We start from the raw sequence: 21824 nt of genomic DNA, 5'->3' as shown, positions 1-21824 counted from the left end.
CAGACTGAACAGAAACTGAACTGACTGCTGCAGCTGGAAGCTACTGCAGAGACTGATACAGTTCACTGAACACACACACACACACACACACGCACACACACACACACACATATTAAATAGATTAAATAATTTGCACATTGTAGTTTTTAAGATAAATGAAAATATGTCAGAACACTTTCAGGAAAACAGTTTATAGACAATGATTGTCTCGGGGGAAATCAATTAAGTTTTCCATCACAGCTTCTCTCCATCAATTCTTACCATATTATGATTTGATCCAATGTTTTAAAATGATAATCAACCCATTTACCGACCAATGAGGAGAGAGATTGGCCGGGGACTTTTGGTTTGAAATTACTTGGTCATGACCTTTGACCTCGGCCTCATACTGGATCACATCTATCTCAATTATATCCTGTTAACAGAAAATATGAAAACACAAATCTGCATCAGAAACTTTCATAATCACAGCTCCCACCACCAAAAAATATAAATCACACTAAATATTATCTTACAGTAAGAAACCAATCACAGTAAGAGGATCAGAGATATGAAAACATTTTTCATTTTTACATCGTTGAAATAAATTTTAATTCAACTTCATAATAGTTAACTATTAAGTGGAAATTTAAATACTCATTTTTGTTAACATTTTAAAAGTAGAAGTATTGTTCTTTAATCTTTTTTCTTCTCAAGCTGTTCACATTTCAGTTTGACAATAATGTGTAAAGACCAGTTTATTGAAGCTGGTCTGAGTTACATCATGATTAAAACAGAAGAGAATATAAGTGATATAAATCAACACAGATGATATTTGTATCTACTACAAACATTTAAACACATTAAAGCTTTACATGTCAACATTATGTGTAATATTTGAGTACAAACTTACTTCCAACATCCAGTCTGGTTCCTCCACCAAACGTGAACCACAGTGATACAAACTGACTGAGTCGTCGTACAAAAACCTCTCACTGTAGAGAGACACGGCTCACTCAAAAAAACAAGTCTCTGTTAGTAAAATTACAAGTAACATCACCTGAGTGACAGATATTTCCAGAATGTGTACATTTATTTCATGTTTTGAAGATAAATTGATCTTAATGTCTCGAGAAATACATATAAACAAACATGAGACATTCTGAAAGAAAATATGAGTAAAAGCTGAAAGCGCAAAAATTACATCCTGAACAATATTCTAATAAACTGATTGATCCATTGATTAAACAGCATCATCAGATTAATCCAAGTCCCTGTTGGAGTCAGTCAGAGCATTTCCATAGAGAGACACTTTGCATCAGCAGCACCATGCTCCAGTGCTCTGGGAGAGTTTATAGTCCTGAGAGTTGAACACTGGATGACTGACAGCTGTCCTTCATCACAACAGAAGCCACAGAAATCCTCCTCATCAAAAACATGACTTTGATCTCCGTCCTCATCTGGACTCTCCTCTGCTTCACTCAGGGTGAGGAAAATCATTTTTCTGTCATGTGAAAATCATTTGGAGTGTAGCTGAGTTTCACCATCTCATGTCCAGTGTTTCTTCTCTCTCCTCAGGGTCTGTTGGACAAAATGTTGTCTTGACTCAACCAGCAGCCAAATCACGGCAGCTTGGTCAAACTGTCTCTATTGACTGTAAGGCTAATAGACAAGTTACTCACTACACTGGTTCACAATACTGGCTGTCCTGGTACCATCAGAAAACTGGAGAAGTTCCGAAACTTCTGATCCACCGAACATCAGACAGAGTTACAGGAATCTCCTCCAGATTCAGTGGAAGTGGAGCAGGGAATGGAGTTGACTTCACTCTGACCATCAGTGGAGTTCAGGCTGAAGATTCAGGACTTTATTTCTGTCAGAGTCATCACTCTATCAACAGTCAGGCTGTGCTCACACAGTGAAAAAGTGTCGTACAAAAACCTCCCTCAGTCAGACTGAACAGAAACTGAACTGACTGCTGCAGCTGGAAGCTACTGCAGAGACTGATACAGTTCACTGAACACACACACACACACACACACACACACACACACACACACACACTCAATTCAATTCTATTTTATTTATATAGCGCCAAATCATATGAAAAGTTATCTCAAGGCATTTCTCACATATAGCAGGTCTAGACTGTACTATTTATTTTTCCTCCATGAGCAGCACTTGGTGACAGCGGAAAGGAAAAACTCCCCTTTAACGTGAGGAAACCTCAAGCAGAACCAAGCAGCCATCTGCCTTGACTGGTTGGGTTGACAGAGAAAGAAAGATGGAGGGAGAGAGACACAGAGAAGCATAATAACAACAATAAGAACAATAATACAATAACAACAATAATAATAATAGAGATATGACTAGTAATAATAATAGCAATAACCACAGGACCATGTCCATGGACCATCCCTGCACCATCCTGAAAGTTTCCTCAAATAAAGTGAACAAATCCAGTGAAGAAGCCCAATCAGACCATTAAAACCACAACAACATCCAGCAGAGTGAGCTCCACTGATGTCGACCCACAAAACAAACTCACAATACATGAAACATGGATGTCCACAGATTCCACTGAAATCTCAGAACAATGAAGCTTCAACAAATACTTTCAGTAATAGAAACACCAAACATGATGTATTCTTTGTCACAATCCATTCAGTAAATGTCATTAAACAAACTACATTATATGACACCAAACACTCCACGACTACAGTATGAGCCCACAAACAACTGACTGTAAACAGACAAATAGTTTATTTTATTAAAAGCTTGTATAGTTTGATATAAAGTGTAAAGATGTTTTAAAAAGGCCTTTAAAATACTCAATTTTACTGCAACACCAACATATTAATATTGCACCGGCTAGTCCAGAATGTGTGAAGGCATGAGTCAAAAGCTGCATCTCAATTCCCTTAATTGATCACTTAATTGATCACTCCTCACTCCTCGCTAGACCCAGAAATCCCTCCGGTCCTCAGTTTTGAAGATTGTCTCAAAGTGCTTATTTCTGCTATGAGGCGCGAGGAGCGAGGAAGGATCTCTGAAGAGCCATGAGCATCATTTATCAGCTGACACGCCTCCTTATTGGATATCAGACATTGATTGGACGCTGCAGCTGATCAGACTGATCTGATACATCACAACATCACTGACTGGAGACAGATTACAGATTAAACTCAAGTGCTGGCAGTGATAACTGTGAACCTTTATTAGTGTTAACACAGTGCACATGTGTGTAGACACAAACTCCATCAGAAGTCTCTACAGCTGTTAAAGCCGACTGACAGCTGATCAGCTGCCACCGTCGTCCAAAACCAACGTAGCTTCATGTGACGCTTCAGAGGAAAGGACGTCTCATTTCTCTAAAACCATATTTTCATGCTTCCTCTCTCCTCACATCTTTTCCTTGCATCTTTAGTGGGAAGAACTAGGATACAAAGAAAAGATGCAAGTGAGAGAAACGTGGATGCAATTTAAGGAAATTGGGATTCACCCAAAGACTCAGACAGACTCATAGACAAAAATCCACCGCTAAGACTTTTTGTGTTTTCAGCTCTAAATCGTAACAATTGGTTGGAAAGTTTTACCTTCATGTTTCTTGTATTTTACCTCAAATGAGACATCAGAGGAGGGATGATGGCTGAGATAAATATGTAACTTTCACAAAGAGGAAATAGCATTTAATTCCATTTTAAACAACCAGAATGAAACTCTGAAAGTATTAAAGTTCAGATTAAATGACATGTTTTAAATAACACAGAGCAATGAGAGTCTACATACAGTTACTTGTGAGTGCACATATTCCATGTGATATACTGTCAGATATTGTAAACATGTCTTTCAAGGTCTGAAAACTTGTTAAATCCCACATTTTTTCAATTTTTTGAAGGCCATAAAGTTGTGTATATACTGTGTGTTAAACTATTATATTAGGTGCTTTAACATCAAGAGGAAGCCCTCTGAATTATTCTCCCAATAATGTTTTATTGAGTGCACCTGTGAAATTTTGACATTATGTCTTTGACCTTCTGAACAAATGTGAGCTTGTAAAACTGTTGTAGTGTTAGAAATAAAAAACATAATATCATCAGCAAACCGTCACATAAAATGAATGTGATTGTTGGTTGTGACCTGACTCAGCATTTGACCAAGAATGTCTGTATATAAACTCCACCTGATTCAACACATGTGTGAGTCCCAAAACAAGCCATTAATTACATCAGCATGTCTACATCTAATTATTTACAGTATGTACAATGTAAAAATCTGATGTATCGGCTACAAATTACAGTGAGTTCTCCCAGCAGTGAGGAGGAAACAGCATGATATGTTGAGGACAGCTACAGTTGACTGACTCTGTGTGTTTGCATATCTGTCCTGCCTCTCTGCTCCCAGCCGTTAAGAGGCCAGTGTTGATCAGTGGCTGTCCAGACCTTTCAGAGCCACTGACACGCCGGCAGCACAATGATGATGTCACTGACTCTACTGCTGGCCACCCTGGGGCTCCTTGTTCAGGGTGAGACTCTCTTGTGAAAACTTTGCTTCAGGATGCAACCAGGTTCACCACAATGATGTTCTGCTGTGATGGAGAAACACTGAAACAAGCAGCATTTACCTTCTTCCATCTATTCTCCATGTTAAAGAAATGATACTCTTCTGTTTTCATGTTGATCATCTTTCTCCAAGCTGGATTTGTCTCAATAACCCTTCTCCTCTTTTTCATGTTTTCCAGGTTCATCAGGACAAATCACTGTGACTCAGTCTCCTGGATCTCAGTCTGTTGTTCCAGGACAGACTGTCTCCATCAGATGTAAAACCAGTTCATATGTTAGTAGCTACCTCAGCTGGTACCTTCAGAAACCTGGAGAAGCTCCTAAACTCCTGATTTATAGAGCTACAAACCTTCAGCCTGGAGTTTCAGATCGTTTTAGTGGAAGTGGATCTGGGACTGACTTCACTCTGACCATCAGTGGAGTTCAGGCTGAAGATTCAGGAGTTTATTACTGTCAGCAGGGTTACAACCCGTTCACACAGTGATACAACGTCGTACAAAAACCTCCCTCAGCTGAAGAGGAACTGATCTGACTCAACAGCTGCACTCAAACAAAAACAACAGAGGTTTTAATAATTTCATTTTAACATTTTAACACTAAATATTCTGTATTTAACAACAAAAAAAGAGATTTATTTTAAATACTTTCATTAATACGGAATGTGAAACATTTGGCTGAACATCAAATCTAACCTCTGTTGAAGTATGATTTCAATTCTTTCATAAGTTTAATCTACTGGCTACAACACATGAACACTAAAACTATTATTGATTTATTTGATCTCTTACTATTTTTCATAGATACTCAAACATACAAGTTTTTAGACATAAATTACAAAATGTTATCATGATAAAATTTACTATCATTTGTGTTGTAAAATTACTAATCATGTCATGTGACATATATTTGTCATTTTGCATGTTTTTATTCCAGCAGCAAGTATTTATAATATAAACCAAAAAACATTTGATTGATTATGGAATTAATTAAGACTTGAATTCTTTCCCTTTTTCATCTCTTTCATTTATTTTTGTGTTTCAGCACTTCAGCAGAAGCAGTTTGTAAAAATGTCCAGGGTTAAAATGTCAGATCACACTCATTTTATATCTCTTTATGCTGATGATATTTTTATTTTTATTTCAGAATTAGAACATATTTCTGAGGGTTTTGTGAATTTGTTTAAAAGATTATGTATATGCTTTTAATACATCTAAAAAAATAAAAATATTAGACTCTTTGCACTGACACACTTCAGTAACATAAGATGATTGGATGATTTTTTATTAAAATTACTCAATTACTAATTATTACAGACAGATCTGAAGTGACTCCAGCAAAGCATTTTCTACAATTATTATGACTTTACTGTAAACTATGAAAACAAATTATGGACTTACTACCACCATGACTGTGTAGCATTAATCACATAATATCTAAGAGTGTTGTTTGAGTGTAAATACTTTCCTAATATACAGTATATGAATCAATACATTATGTGATCTTACATTTTCCTTCTGAAGTCTTCATAGAGCAGTTGAAACATTTATAAATAAAGTTTTTATCAGGATTTACCATCATTACTGTTACCATTAAGAGAAAATAATTAAGACACTTTTATAATAATAAAGATGAAAACAAGTGATTTGATGAACAGATCTTTATTGTCTGGAAATACTGAAATTATATTGAAACATTACAACAAGCAAGTAAATATTGTTACTGAAACATGTGAAATAAAAGAGAGAGGTAGTTGCAGAGATCAGAGTGAGAGCAGTAGCAGAGTAAAAGCAGTAGCAGTGAGTCAGGTCAGGACTAGGAACACTGGTCTCTCCTCAGTGTCTCTGAGACTGGAGTCTGGGAGCCCTGGGTGGCCTCACAGGTCACAGAGACCACCTTCCTCCACTGGTCTGCAGGGAGCCTCAGGGTGCTGCTCCAGCTGTAGCGGCCGTCCTTCTGCAGCACCCCGGGGCTCCTGCTCTGCTCCAAGCTGCTGCTGCTGCCGTCCACCTTCCAGGCCAGACTCCAGTCTGAGGGGTAGCCCTTGTTGGCCAGACACACGAGCGTGGCCTTCCCCTGCTGCAGCTCCTCGCTGGAGGGGGGCAGCACCGTCAGGGTGGGGGTGACTCGACCCACTGGAGGAGGAGACAGAGAGACAACATGAAGAAAGGTCATACAAAGAGAAAATAAACTCCACTCTGTTGGTTGCAGCAGAGGAGGCTGCTGGTTCTGTTGGTCTTCCTCAGACTGGATAAAACTGGTCTTCAGTGTTTCACTTCCCTCTCTGAGCTCAGTAACCATGGCAACAGACAGGCATCACTGATGAACCATGGCAACAGACAGGTTTCAGTACTAAAGATAAAAAGTTCCAAGCAAACAACTCTTCAACTACTTTAATTTACTCAAAAACTTAAACATCAATGTTAAAGAAGTAAATATTATGCATTACAGAAAGGCAGAAATACTTTTATTTAATCATCCATATTTTTAAGTCGAAGCCAAAACGTTAAAGAGACAGTTTGTGTTTAATCTCCTCATTTACACAGGCATCACTACTGAACTATGAAAACAGACAGACTTCACTAATGACATATATTTTAAACACTAAAATACTTTTTTCAACTTACAAAATTAATCCTATTAATACAACATGAGGTTAAATCAGCTACAGTGATATTATGGTATTCACTGGTTATAATGAGGATGTGACATGTCATTAAATTCATTATTCTGAGAGGAAGATTGAGTTAAACACATGAAATGTTGTCAGATAAAACACTCACTAAATAAATGTCTGGTAGATTTCTTCAGATGAAATTATATAATCACTACGTTAAATTAATCAAGGATATTTTCTGTCATTCAGACTCTGAAAACGGAATTATATTGTCTTCAAATAAGCAGCTGTACATTTTAATAATTAATCAATACTTTGGTAAATTGATTGATCCATTGATTAAGCAGCATCATCAGAGTAATCTAAGTCCCTGTTGGAGTCAGTCAGAGCATTTCCATAGAGAGCCACTTTGCATCGGCAGCACCATGCTCCAGTGCTCTGGGAGAGTTTATAGTCCTGAGAGTTGAACACTGGATGACTGACAGCTGTCCTTCATCACAACAGAAGCCACAGAAATCCTCCTCATCAAAAACATGACTTTGATCTCTGTCCTCATCTGGACTCTCCTCTGCTGCTGCTTCACAGGTAAAGTCCAGAGAATCAAACTCCTCTCCTCTATGAACATTCGTTCCTCTGAAATGAAGCCGACAAAACCATCAAAACCATCAAAATCATGACGCTGCTTTATGTTTTTGTCTCTGTATCCTCAGAGTCCAGAGGCCAGGTCACAGTGACTCAGCCTGCAGCAGTGACATCTGCTCTGGGAGGCTCCACAACCATCAGCTGTAGGGTCAGTCGTGAGGTTGATGAATATTGTGGCAGTTCTGCATCCGACCCCTGTTTAGCCTGGTACCAAAAGAAAGATGGTGAAGCTCATAAACTCCTCATTTACGGTGACAGACTGTCTCCATCAGATGTAAAACCAGTTCAGATGTTAGTAGCTACCTCAACTGGTACCTTCAGAAATCTGGAGAAGCTCCTAAACTCCTGATTTATGATGCTACAAACCTTCAGCCTGGAGTTTCAGATCGTTTTACAGGCAGTGGATCAAAAACTGACTTGACTCTGACCATCAGTGGAGTTCAGGCTGAAGATTCAGGAGTTTATTACTGTCAGAGTGCACACTATATCAACAGTCAGTGGGTGTTCACACAGTGAAAAAGCGTTGTACAAAAACCTCCCTCAGTCAGACTGAACAGAAACTGAACTGACTGCTGCAGCTGGAAGCTACTGCAGAGACTGATACAGTTCACTGAACACGTTACATTGCATTTCAATAAACTATATACAATATACAATATGCAATATACAATAAACAAATAATCAACATGCAGCTCAGAAACAAATTAAAATAGGTCAAAACATTTGAAGGAAAACAGTTGCTGGACAATAATTGTCTTGGTGGAAATCAACAAAGTTCTTCAGCACAGCTTCTCACCATCCATTCTTACTCTATTATGGTTTGATCCAATGTTTTTATATATTAATGAACCAATTTCCTGACCAATGAGGAGAGAGATTGGCCGGGGACTTTTAGTAAGAAATGTCTTGGTCATGACCTTTGACCTCGGCCTCATACTGAATCATATCTATCTCAATTATATCCTGTTAACAGAAAATATGAAAACACAAATCAGCATCAGAAACTTTCATAATCACAGCTCCCACCACCAAAAAATATAAATCACACAAAATATTATTTTACAGTAAGAAACTAATTTCCACAGAAGCCCTGAGAGGCAAGTGAGAAAAAATTTCTATGTCTGATCTAAATTGTTTTCTCTCCTGTGTTTATGACTTAAGAACAGGTGGGAAAAAAGGTTTTGTCAGGGTAAACTTTATAAGTCTTCTTCTTCTTCTTCTTCTTCTTCTTCTTCTTCTTCTTCTTCTTCTTCTTCTTCTTTCTTTTCATCAATAAAGATGCTACTGGATGTTCTCAGACTGAGACACTGTAAATGTTTTTTTTTAGACTGTTTCATTGTAAATAATATTCAAATGTACAGTTCTTAAAGACTTTGCATAATGATGTTAATTCAGTCAGAAAAAAAAGCTTATTGTGGAATAATAATATCAGGAGTGTCATTTTTTTCCAGATGTATCATTAGATTTGTTATAAATGTATTAGTGCTTCCTCTCTGAGCACAGCCAACTCTCAGTATGTTGATGCGTTGTGGCTTTCTGTTCAATGAAAAACAATTCAAGTTAGGATCATAATACATGAAGCTTTCAAATGTGAACAAATGAATTGGTTGCTATGGGAGATTAACATTGATTAATCTGAGCTAGCAAGTGATGAATAAATTGTCACAGCTGCTGTGGATGTTTTTGAACCACCACAATTAACTAAATTGTAGAAAATTACTTGTATTACTTGTTTGTGGACTAACTAGCTGATATCCTCTACACCTGCTGACAACTGACTGACGGGCCAATCAGGGTAAACCAAGTAGATTATGCAATCTTTTCAAGGAAGCAGATTGGATACCTGAAATGGTTTGATTCTGTGGATATCCTGTGGGACAGAGATCACTGGGCTTTCATCATTTTCATTACAGTTCTAAAGTTTGGGGGAAATTTTACATCAACATACCTTCTGTTAAATAATGCAATGAGATTGAAAAACATGATTTTCACTGTACTCAGTCTTTAAAGTCTTGCTTCCAGAATGTGAAGTAACGCTGATTAAAATACATTTCTAGCCATAAGAAGGACATGACAGTAATGTTACATAACTTGCTATCACACAATATATGTACCTTGTGTTTAGAGTACATGGACAAATTAAAACTCACCAGGAAAAAAACATAAATGCTTTTAGTCCTATTTAGAACATGAAGTAGTGGTGCACTTCAGCCTCTTGTGGTCCAAATGAGTTTTACAACAACAAGCACTTAAAAAAATGATCTTAACCAAAAAGAAAAAAAAAATTCACCTGCTAAAACTTTTTTTGTTTTAGATCAGACTTAGAAAATATATCACCAGAATGTTTTTTTTCCTCACTTGCCCATCAGGGTTTCCATAAATTACAGTAAGAGGATCAGAGATTTGATAACATTTCAAATTTTTCATCTACATTGTTGAAATTATTTTAATTCAAATTCACAATAGTTGACTATTAAGAGGGCAATTTAGAGCTCACATTGGTTGACATTTTCAATTATTGTTCTTCGATCTGTTCTTCATTTCAAGCTGTTTACATTTCAGTTTTACAATAAGGGGTAAAGAAAAGTTTATTGAAGCTGGTTTGAGTTAAACTCATTTAACAAAGTGTTGAAACTAAAATAGAGTGATATCAATCAATACAAAGGGATATTTAAACACATTTGTGCAGAAACTTACTTCCAACATCCAGTCTGGTTCCTTCACTGAACGTGAACCACAGTGATACAAACCGACTGAGTCGTCGTACAAAAACCTCTCACTGTAGAGAGACACGGCTCTCTGACTTTGAACACAACAAACTCTAGAAAATTAGTCTCTGTTTGTAAAATTAAAAACAACATTAATTTTGTGCCAAAAATTTCCTGAATGTATATTTTTAATTCACATATTGTATTTTTAACATGAAACTAATACTAGTAAATTCAGTACAATACTCTGGTAAACTGATTGATCCATTGATGAAACAGCATCATCAGAGTAATCCAAGTCCCTGTTGGAGTCAGTCAGAGCATTTCCATAGAGAGCCACTTTGCATCAGCAGCACCATGCTCCAGTGCTCTGGGAGAGTTTATAGTCCTGAGAGTTGAACACTGGATGACTGACAGCTGTCCTTCATCACAACAGAAGCCACAGAAATCCTCCTCATCAAAAACATGACTTTGATCTCCGTCCTCATCTGGACTCTCCTCTGCTTCACTCAGGGTGAGGAAAATCATTTTTCTGTCACGTGAAAATCATTTGGAGTGTAGCTGAGTTTCACCATCTCATGTCCAGTGTTTCTTCTCTCTCCTCAGGGTCTGTTGGACAAAATGTTGTCTTGACTCAGCCAGCAGCCAAATCACGGCAGATTGGTCAAACTGTCTCTATTGACTGTAAGGCTAATAGAAAAGTTGATCTCTACACTGGTTCACAATACTATCTGTCCTGGTACCATCAGAAAACTGGAGAAGCTCCTAAACTTCTGATCTACTACACATCAGACAGATTTACAGGAATCTCCTCCAGATTCAGTGGAAGTGGAGCAGGGAATGGAGTTGATTTCACTCTGACCATCAGTGGAGTTCAGGCTGAAGATGCAGCAGTTTATTACTGTCAGAGTTATCACTATATCAACAGTCAGCTTGTGTTCACACAGTGAAAAAGTGTCGTACAAAAACCTCCCTACAGTCAGACTGAACAGAAACTGAACTGACTGCTGCAGCTGGAAGCTACTGCAGAGACTGATACAGTTCACTGAACACACACACACACACACACACACACACACACACACACACACACACACACACGCATACAACTTTCAGATTAAACCATTAGACAATTGATTCATATGTCTGTAGTAACGAATATGAATCTATCTCAGATAATCACAGTATTGTTCATGACTGGTCTCACAGTGGTACAAACACAGTAACAACTTTGTACTGATGACCTGATAGAAACTGAAGGAAACAAATTAGTTACATTGAAGTAAATGAAAAAAGAGGCAAAACAGGTACTTTGTTCCTTTATTAATACATATGAAATGTGATATGAAGTTATACATTGAGAACATCAGATTCCTTAAAGCTTGAAATAATCTTCTGTATCAAGGTGTCTCCACAGCTCAGCAGGTGATTGACAGTTCTGTGTAGACTCTACCTGTTACCTGTTCTAGCTGTGTTTACTTTCTCTCATATTCACTTTGTTATACAGAGCAGTAACAACGTTGCTGAAGAGAAAGTTTGGACTGGCAGTAGTGGATCTGTTAGATGAGGATAATATAATTGTTGCAGCATGAATGAACAGAAAAAAGATCCACTGGAAGAGCAGATATTCAGTGAGAACACTGAACATGTGGAAGCAGCTGCAGACTGATCAAAGCTCTCATGGTGTCTACAGTTTGTGAATCGCAGCTACATGAAGATTATTGTTTGAAAAGTTGCAGATAACTTACATTATGATCCTCTGAGCTCCAACAGATGAAGCACAAACATCTGCTGGTGTAAATATAGACGCTCAGACAGAGAGGTGTAAAACAACCTTTATTATTCAGCAGCACATCAGTACAGCATTACACCAGTCAATCCCACAATCTGTCTACAAGCTTCCTGTCATCGTCCTTCCTACATACTTTGGAATCCACATTTCAATAAACTGAGATAAAGTAGTCACAACTCCAGTATTTCCCTGATGTCAAAGATATCACAGATCAATATGAATGTTGGAATCATTTTTCCTGTTGTCTGACTTGATAGATGTCTTCATGTCTGTCCTAGAATCAGTTTCTTATTTGCTTCACCAGCTCCATCCCACATTCAGACTGGCTCTCTTAAAAGTGTATTCAGGAGCAAGAGGGTTTATATCCTATACTTACTCAGGAATTTATCAAATCATAGGGTGGGAATTGTAAGGAGTGAAACGCAAATGGGAAGAAGACCTTGAGTGTAATTTTGAAGAAGCGGAATGGGAATCACTGTGTATTGGTAGTCAGTGTTTCTCTTTTAACAGTAGACATAAAATTATACAATACAGTCTCATTCATAGAATATACTACACCCCTGACAGGTTGCACAGAATAAAACCTCAGTATTCTGAGTTCTGCCCAAGATGTAAAACTGGAACAGGAACACTGATACATATGTTCTGGTCCTGCCCATGTCTAAATACATCCTGGATCTCTATAGTTAATGAGCTAAGTGACATCATAGGAACAACCATCCCCACAGAACCAAGAATAATTCTATTGGGTGATACCTCCATGATAAAAGTCAATAAAAACAAACTCAAATTTATTAGAATTGCCCTCATCATAGCCAACAAATGTATAGCTATGCAATGGAAAGATGAACATCCACCTACATCTGCTAGATGGACTGATGAATTAGCATCGTGTCTAGCAAATAGAAAGATAATGTATAACTTGAAGGGAAAGCCTGGAGAGTTTAAAAAGATTTGGTGAGGTTTTCTAACATTCAACATAAGTATTGAATCCAACTGTCATGTGTGAGTCAGTTTTTTTGTTTCCTCTTTTTAAATTTATATTTTATGTATTTATTTCTTGCTCTATCCCACTCTTTTAACTAAACTGATACATAAGAGCTGTCATCTATTCCCTCTCTGCAACTATACTGTTTTGTCGTTTCTTCTTAATAGTCTGAACTGTTGTAACTTATCCCTCTCTCTTTGTATAGGTAAATATCCTGAAGTAATTAGGAGTTGGACCTGAAGGGGCAACCCAATCACCAGAAGAAAACGTTGGCATTGAACGTTTCTGTAAACCACAGAAACGTTGAATATATACGTTACAACACGCGTAATACGTATCATATCAACATTTCTACAAACGTAGCATATTAACATTTCTACCTGTTGAATAATGATGTTTTATGGTGTGACAACGCTGTGGTTAAGGTCTGGTTAGGTTTAGGTACAAAGACCACTAGGGTTAGGGAAAGATCATGGTTTGGGTTGAAATAAAAATAAAAAATAAAATAGAAACAGCCGATGTCTCACTAAAAAAAAGCCGGTTTTCTCACCAGAAAAACGGCTGCAAATGTCGTGACGTCTCGCTAAAAACAGCTGCTTTTGTCGGTTGAAACTGGAAGCAGACATTGGTTTTGAGGTGGTCTTGAACCGTGTTCTCTGCTGATTTCCATCTTGCTGCTAAGAAACTTACTAACCATCCACCGACCCCTCCTCCTCCTAATAATAAGAAAGATCAGCTCATATAGATCACATGTGAACTGTGTCACTTTAGAAATGGTGAGATGATACGTATTGTTGAAATGTTAATATGCTACGTATTACACATGTTGAAACGTAGATGTTCAACATTTCTGTGGTTTGCAGAAATGTAAACTGCCAACGTTTTATTCTGGCGACCAGGCTGGAAGGAGTGGGTGGGAATGGGAGGGATGGAGGGAGGGTCGGGCTGATATGACTTCTATGTTATTATATTTTTGTACATCATTGCATTATTCAGCTCAAGGTTTGTTAAGTTCAAAACTAATAATAATAATGTTGAGTGTATTCGATAGATTTTAATGAGGAAAACTCCTAAATTTATCTATAAACTCTTTATTTAAATACTTGGTGATTTTGAGGACTTTCACATGAGTAATTTCACATTTTGTACTTCGGAAAAAACAAGATACACAATAGACAAAATGATGAACTGAAAACAATTTTCTATAATAAGCCTCGAAGTTCTTAGATTACAGAATTCACATCAGTCTTTCTAACCGCTTGATGGAAATCAAATGAAGTTCTCCCCCTCGGATTGTCACTCCTTTATGTTATGGATGATGTAAATGTTGAGTTCTCCCAGCAGTGAGGAGGAAACAGCATGATATGTTGAGGACAGCTACAGTTGACTGACTCTGTGTGTTTGCATATCTGTCCTGCCTCTCTGCTCCCAGCCGTTAAGAGGCCAGTGTTGATCAGTGGCTGTCCAGACCTTTCAGAGCCACTGACACGCCGCCGGCAGCACAATGATGATGTCACTGACTCTACTGCTGGCCACCCTGGGGCTCCTTGTTCAGGGTGAGACTCTCTAGTGAAAACTTTGCTTCAGGATGCAACCAGGTTCACCACAATGATGTTCTGCTGTGATGGAGAAACACTGAAACAAGCAGCATTTACCTTCTTCCATCTATTCTCCATGTTAAAGAAATGATACTCTTCTGTTTTCATGTTGATCATCTTTCTCCAAGCTGGATTTGTCTCAGTTACCCTTCTCCTCTTTTTCATGTTTTCCAGGTTCATCAGGACAAGCCACTGTGACTCAGTCTCCTGGATCTCAGTCTGTTCCAGGACAGACTGTCTCCATCAGATGTAAAACCAGTTCAGATGTTAGTAGCTACCTCAACTGGTACCTTCAGAAATCTGGAGAAGCTCCTAAACTCCTGATTTATGATGCTACAAACCTTCAGCCTGGAGTTTCAGATCGTTTTAGTGGAAGTGGATCTGGGACTGACTACACTCTGACCATCAGTGGAGTTCAGGCTGAAGATTCAGGAGTTTATTACTGTCAGAGTTATGAATATATCAACAGTCAGTGGGTGTTCACACAGTGAAAAAGCGTCGTACAAAAACCTCCCTCAGTCAGACTGAACAGAAACTGAACTGACTGCTGCAGCTGGAAGCTACTGCAGAGACTGATACAGTTCACTGAACACACACATACACACACATACACACACACACACACACACACACACACACACACACACACACACACACACACACACACGCACACACACACACACATGCATACAACTTTCAGATTAAACCATTAGACAATTGATTCATATGTCTGTAGTAACGAGTATGAATCTATCTCAGATAATAATCACAGTATTTTTCATGACTGGTCTCACAGTGGTACAAACACACTAACAACTTTGTACTGATGACCTGATAGAAACTGAAGGAAACAAATTAGTTACATTGAAGTAAATGAAAAAGAGGCAAAACAGGTATTTTGTTCCTTTATTAAAACATATGAAATGTGATATGAAGTTATACATTGAGAACATCAGATTCCTTAAAGCTTGAAATAATCTTCTGTATCAAGGTGTCTCCACAGCTCAGCAGGTGATTGACAGTTCTGTGTAGACTCTACCTGTTACCTGTTCTAGCTGTGTTTACTTTCTCTCATATTGACTTTGTTATACAGAACAGTAACAACGCTGCTGAAGAGAAAGTTTGGACTGGCAGTAGTGGATCTGTTAGATGAGGATAATATAATTGTTGCAGCATTAATGAAGAGAAAAAGATCCACTGGAAGAGCAGATATTCAGTGAGAACACTGAACATGTGGAAGCAGCTGCAGACTGATCAAAGCTCTCGTGGTGTCTACAGTTTGTGAATCGCAGCTACATGAAGATTATTGTTTGAAAAGTTGCAGATAACTTACATTATGATCCTCTGAGCTCCAACAGATGAAGCACAAACATCTGCTGGTGTAAATATGGACGCTCAGACAGAGATGTGTAAAAGAAGTTTTTTTGTTTCCTTTTTTTAATTTATATTTTATTTATTTGTTTTTGCTCTATCCCACTCTTTTATCTAAACTGATACACAAGAGCTGTCATCAATTCCCTCTCTGCAACTATACTGTTTTTTTGTTTCTTCTTAATAGTCTGAACTGTTGTAACTTATCCCTCTCTCTTTGTATAGGTACATATCCTGAAGTAATTCGGAGTTGGACCTGAAGGGGCAACCCAATTGCCAGAAGAAAACGTTGGCATTGAACGTTTCTGCAAACCACAGAAACGTTGAATATATACGTTACAACACGCGTAATACGTATCATATCAACATTTCTACAAACGTAGCATATTAACATTTCTACCCGTTGAATAATGATGTTTTATGGTGTGACAACGCTGTGGTTAAGGTCTGGTTAGGTTTAGGTACAAAGACCACTAGGGTTAGGGAAAGATCATGGTTTGGGTTAAAATAAAAATAAAAAATAAAATAGAAACAGCTGATGTCTCACTAAAAAAAAGCCAGTTTTCTCACCAGAAAAACAGCTGCAAATGTCCTGACATCTCACTAAAAACACCTGCTTTTGTCGGTTGAAACTGGAAGCAGACATTGGTTTTGAGGTGGTCTCGAACCGTGTTCTCTGCTGATTTCCAACTTGCTGCCAAGAAACTTACTAACCATCCACCGACCCCTCCTCCTCCTAATAATAGGAAAGATCAGCTCATATAGATCACATGTGAACTATGTCACTTTAGAAATGTTGAGATGATACGTATTGTTGAAATGTTAATATGCTATGTATTACACATGTTAAAACGTAGATGTTCAACATTTCTGTGGTTTGCAGAAACGTAAACTGCCAACGTTTTATTCTGGCGACCAGGCTGGAAGGGGTGGGTGGGAATGGGAGGGATGGAGGGAGGGTTGGGCTGATATGACTTCTATGTTATTATATTTTTGTACATCGTTGCATTATTCAGCTCAAGGTTTGTTAAGATCAAAACTAATAATAATAATGTTGAGTGTATTCAATAGATTTTAATGAGGAAAACTCCTAAATGTATCTATAAACTGTTTATTTATCTCTGTGGTGATTTTGAGGACTTTCACACGAGTAGTTTCACATTTTGTACTTTGGAAAAAACAAGATACTCAATAAACAAAATGATGAACTGAAAACAATTTTTTATAATAAGCCTCAAAATTATTAGATTACAGAATCCACATCAGTCTTTCTAACTGCTTGATGGAAATCAAATGAAGTTCTCTCCCTCAGATTGTCACTCCTTTATGTTATGGATGATGTAAATGTTGAGTTCACCACAATGATGTTCTGCTGTGATGGAGAAACACTGAAACAAGCAACATTTACCTTCTTCCATCTATTCTCCATGTTAAAGAAATGATCATCTTTCTCCAAGCTGGATTTGTCTCAATAACCCTTCTCCTCTTTTTCATGTTTTCCAGGTTCATCAGGACAATACATCCTGACTTAGTCTCCTGGATCTCAGTCTGTTGTCCCAGGACAGACTGTCTCCATCAGATGTAAAACCAGTTCAAATGTTTATAGCAACCTCCACTGGTACCTTCAGAAATCTGGAGAAGCTCCTGATTTATTCAGCTACCAACCTTCAGCCTGGAGTTTCAGATCGTTTTAGTGGAAGTGGATCTGGGACTGACTTCACTCTGACCATCAGTGGAGTTCAGGCTGAAGATTCAGGAGTTTATTACTGTCAGCAGAGTTACAGCGTGTTCACACAGTGATACAACGTCGTACAAAAACCTCCCTCAGCTGAAGAGGAACTGAACTGACTCAACAGCTGCACTCAAACTAAAACAACAGAGGTTTTAATAATGTAATTTTCAATATTTTAACACTAAATATTCTGTATTTTACAGAAAAAGATTTATTTTAAATACTTTCATTAATACAGAATATGAAACATTTGGCTGAACATCAAATCTAACCTCTGTTGAAGTATGATTTCAATTCTTTAATAAGTTTAATCTACTGACTACAACACATGAACACTAAAACTATTATTATTTATTTATTTGATCTCTTACTATTTTTCATTAATACTCAAACATACAATGTTTTAGAAATAAATTACAAAATGTTATCATGATAATATTTACTATCATTTGTGTTGTAAAATTACCCATCATGTCATGTGACATATATTTGTCATTTTGCATATTTTCATTCCAGCAGCAAGTATTTATAATATAAACCAAAAAACATTAAATTGATTATGTAATTAATTAATACTTGAATTCTTTCCCTTTTTCATCTCTTTCATTTGTCTTTGTGTTTCAGCTCTCCGCAGAAGCAGTTTGTAAAAATGTCCAGGGTTAAAATATCAGATCACACTCATTTTATATCTCTTTATGCTGATGATATTTTGCTTTTTATTTCAGAATTAGAACATATTTCTGAGGCTTTTCTGAATTTGTTTAAAAGATTATGTATGTGCTTTTAATACATCTGAAAAATAAAAATATTAGACTCTTTCACTGACACACTTCAGTAACATAAGATGATTGGAGGATCTTTCATTAAAATTACTCAATTACTAATTATTACTGACAAGTCTGAAGTGACTCCAGCAAAGCATTTTACTACAATTATTATGACTTTACTGTAAACTATGAAAACAAATTATGGACCTACTGCCACCATGACTGTGTAGCATTAATCACATAATATCTAAGAGTGTTGTTTGAGTGTAAATACTTTCCTAATATACAGTATATGAATCAATACATTATGTGATCTTACATTTTCCCTCTGAAGTCTTCATAGAGCAGTTGAAACATTTACAACTCAGTTTTTATCAGGATTTAATATCATTACTGTTACCATTAAGAGAAAATAATTAAAACACATTTATAATAATAAAGATGAAAACAAGTGATTTGATGAACAGATCTTTATTGTCTGGAAATACTGAAATTATATTGAAACATTACAACAAGCAAGTAAATATTGTTACTGAAACATGTGAAATAAAAGAGAGAGATAGTTGCAGAGATCAGAGTGAGAGCAGTAGCAGAGTAAAAGCAGTAGCAGTGAGTCAGGTCAGGACTGGGAACACTGGTCTCTCCTCAGTGTCTCTGAGACTGGAGTCTGGGAGCCCTGGGTGGCCTCACAGGTCACAGAGCCCACCTTCCTCCACTGGTCTGCAGGGAGCCTCAGGGTGCTGCTCCAGCTGTAGCGGCCGTCCTTCTGCAGCACCCCGGGGCTCCTGCTCTGCTCCAAGCTGCTGCTGCTGCTGCCGTCCACCTTCCAGGCCAGACTCCAGTCTGAGGGGTAGCCCTTGTTGGCCAGACACACGAGCGTGGCCTTCCCCTGCTGCAGCTCCTCGCTGGAGGGGGGCAGCACTGTCAGGGTGGGGGTGACTCGACCCACTGGAGGAGGAGACAGAGAGACAACATGAAGAAAGTTCATGCAAATAGAAAATAAACTCCACCCTGTTGGTTGCAGCAGAGGAGGCTGCTGGTTCTGTTGGTCTTCCTCAGACTGGATAAAACTGGTCTTCAGTGTTTCACTTCCCTCTCTGAGCTCAGTAACCATGGCAACAGACAGGCATCACTGATGAACCATGGCAACAGACAGGTTTCAGTACTAAAGATAAAAGGTTCCAAGCAAACAACTCTTCAACTACTTTAATTTACTCAAAAACTTAAACATCAATGTTAAAGAAGTAAATATTATGCATTACAGAAAGGCAGAAATACTTTTATTTGAGCATCCATATTTTTAAATTGAAGCCAAAACGTTAAAGAGACAGTTTGTGTTTAATCTCCTCATTTACACAGGCATCACTACTGAACTATGAAAACAGACAGACTTCACTAATGACAAATATTTTAAGCACTAAAATACTTTTTCCAACTCACAAAATTAATCCTATTAATACAACATGAGGTTAAATCAGCTACAGTGATATTATGGTATTCACTGGTTATAATGAGGATGTGACATGTCATGAAATTCATTGTTCTGAGAGGAAGATTGAGTTAAACACATGAAATGTTTCCAGATAATACACTCACTAAATAAATGTCTGGTAGATTTCTTCAGATGAAATTATATAATCACTACGTTAAATTAATCAAGAATATTTTATTTAATTCAGACCCTGAGAACGGAATTATATTGTCTTCAAATAAACAGCTGTACACTTTAATAATTAATCAATACTTTGGCAAATTGATTGATCCATTGATGAAACAGCATCATCAGAGTAATCTAAGTCCCTGTTGGAGTCAGTCAGAGCATTTCCATAGAGAGCCACTTTGCATCAGCAGCACCATGCTCCAGTGCTCTGGGAGAGTTTATAGTCCTGAGAGTTGAACACTGGATGACTGACAGCTGTCCTTCATCACAACAGAAGCCACAGAAATCCTCCTCATCAAAAACATGACTTTGATCTCCGTCCTCATCTGGACTCTCCTCTGCTGCTGCTTCACAGGTAAAGTCCAGAGAATCAAACTCCTCTCCTCTATCAACATCTGTCCCTCTGAAATGAAGCCGACAAAACCATCAAAACCATCAAAACCATGACGCTGCTTTATGTTTTTGTCTCTGTATCCTCAGAGTCCAGAGGCCAGGTCACAGTGACTCAGCCTGCAGCAGTGAGATCTGCTCTGGGAGGATCCACAACCATCCGCTGTAGGACCAGTCAGGATGTTTATTATAGTAGCCCATACCACTATTTAGCCTGGTACCAACAGAAATATGGAGAAGCTCCTAAACTTCTCATTTACTTGGCTACCACTCGAGCATCAGGGATTCCAGATCGTTTTTCAGGCAGTGGATCAAAAACTGACTTCACTCTGACCATCAGTGGAGTTCAGGCTGAAGATTCAGCAGTTTATTACTGTCAGAGTTTCCACGTTATCAACAGTCAGTATGTGTTCACACAGTGAAAAAGCGTCGTACAAAAACCTCCCTCAGTCAGACTGAACAGAAACTGAACTGACTGCTGCAGCTGGAAGCTACTGCAGAGACTGATACAGTTCACTGAACACACACACACACACACACACACACACACACACACACACACACACACACACACACACACACACACACAGATGATTTATGATGTTCATAGTGTCTCTATCAGTTTTCCTCCTGAAGGTCAAACAGTCCACCTCCCACCTCAACAACCTCTTACTGAGTCAAACAAATATTTAATCATTCAAGATTCATCTTGACTCAAAAATGTAAAATCTATTAAACAGAGACATTCTGTTCTTTCATGCTGCCCCATCATCACCTCAGCTGTTAAATCCTCTTCATCACATTATGTTATGACACATCTCACACTCATCATCGTTCTCTGTATAAAAAAGTTGGATGAACTTCATAACTGACAAGATAGAATAATCATCTCATGGTGTTCACTCATAAAAGTCAACTGTAAAAGCTTCCAATCTACCTCGCGTCTTCTCTCATTTCAATCTAGTAAACTAAAGTACATATTAAACTTGGCAGAATTTACTCCAGATACTCTTCATCTGTT

At 37.8% G+C, this 21824-nt stretch overlaps 1 long non-coding RNA gene and 3 gene segments (V, D, J or C); 2 read left to right on the top strand and 2 right to left on the bottom strand.

Annotated features, from left to right (window-relative positions):
- The first annotated feature begins 1249 nt into the window (after positions 1-1249).
- Positions 1250-1670, top strand: LOC137198122 (uncharacterized). The gene is made up of 2 exons (XR_010931582.1): positions 1250-1465; positions 1558-1670. It is a non-coding gene; the product is annotated as an uncharacterized lncRNA (long non-coding RNA).
- A 2782-nt stretch (positions 1671-4452) lies between these two features.
- LOC137198549 (immunoglobulin kappa variable 1-39-like) lies at positions 4453-5025 on the top strand. The segment is given in 2 exon segments: positions 4453-4504; positions 4721-5025. Coding segments are annotated over 2 exon segments (357 nt in total).
- A 1169-nt stretch (positions 5026-6194) lies between these two features.
- LOC137199081 (Ig kappa-b4 chain C region-like) lies at positions 6195-7069 on the bottom strand. The segment is given in 1 exon segment: positions 6195-7069. A coding segment is annotated over 1 exon segment (486 nt).
- A 12157-nt stretch (positions 7070-19226) lies between these two features.
- On the bottom strand, positions 19227-19867 carry LOC137198479 (Ig kappa-b4 chain C region-like). The segment is given in 1 exon segment: positions 19227-19867. A coding segment is annotated over 1 exon segment (495 nt).
- Between the last annotated feature and the right edge of the window lie 1957 nt (positions 19868-21824).

The sequence above is a fragment of the Thunnus thynnus genome, chromosome 15 (genome assembly GCF_963924715.1).
Source record: "Thunnus thynnus chromosome 15, fThuThy2.1, whole genome shotgun sequence".
NCBI classification, from domain to species: domain Eukaryota; kingdom Metazoa; phylum Chordata; class Actinopteri; order Scombriformes; family Scombridae; genus Thunnus; species Thunnus thynnus.
The sequence above is the reverse complement of the archived record's forward strand: the minus strand, read 5'-3'. Positions and strand labels throughout refer to the sequence as shown.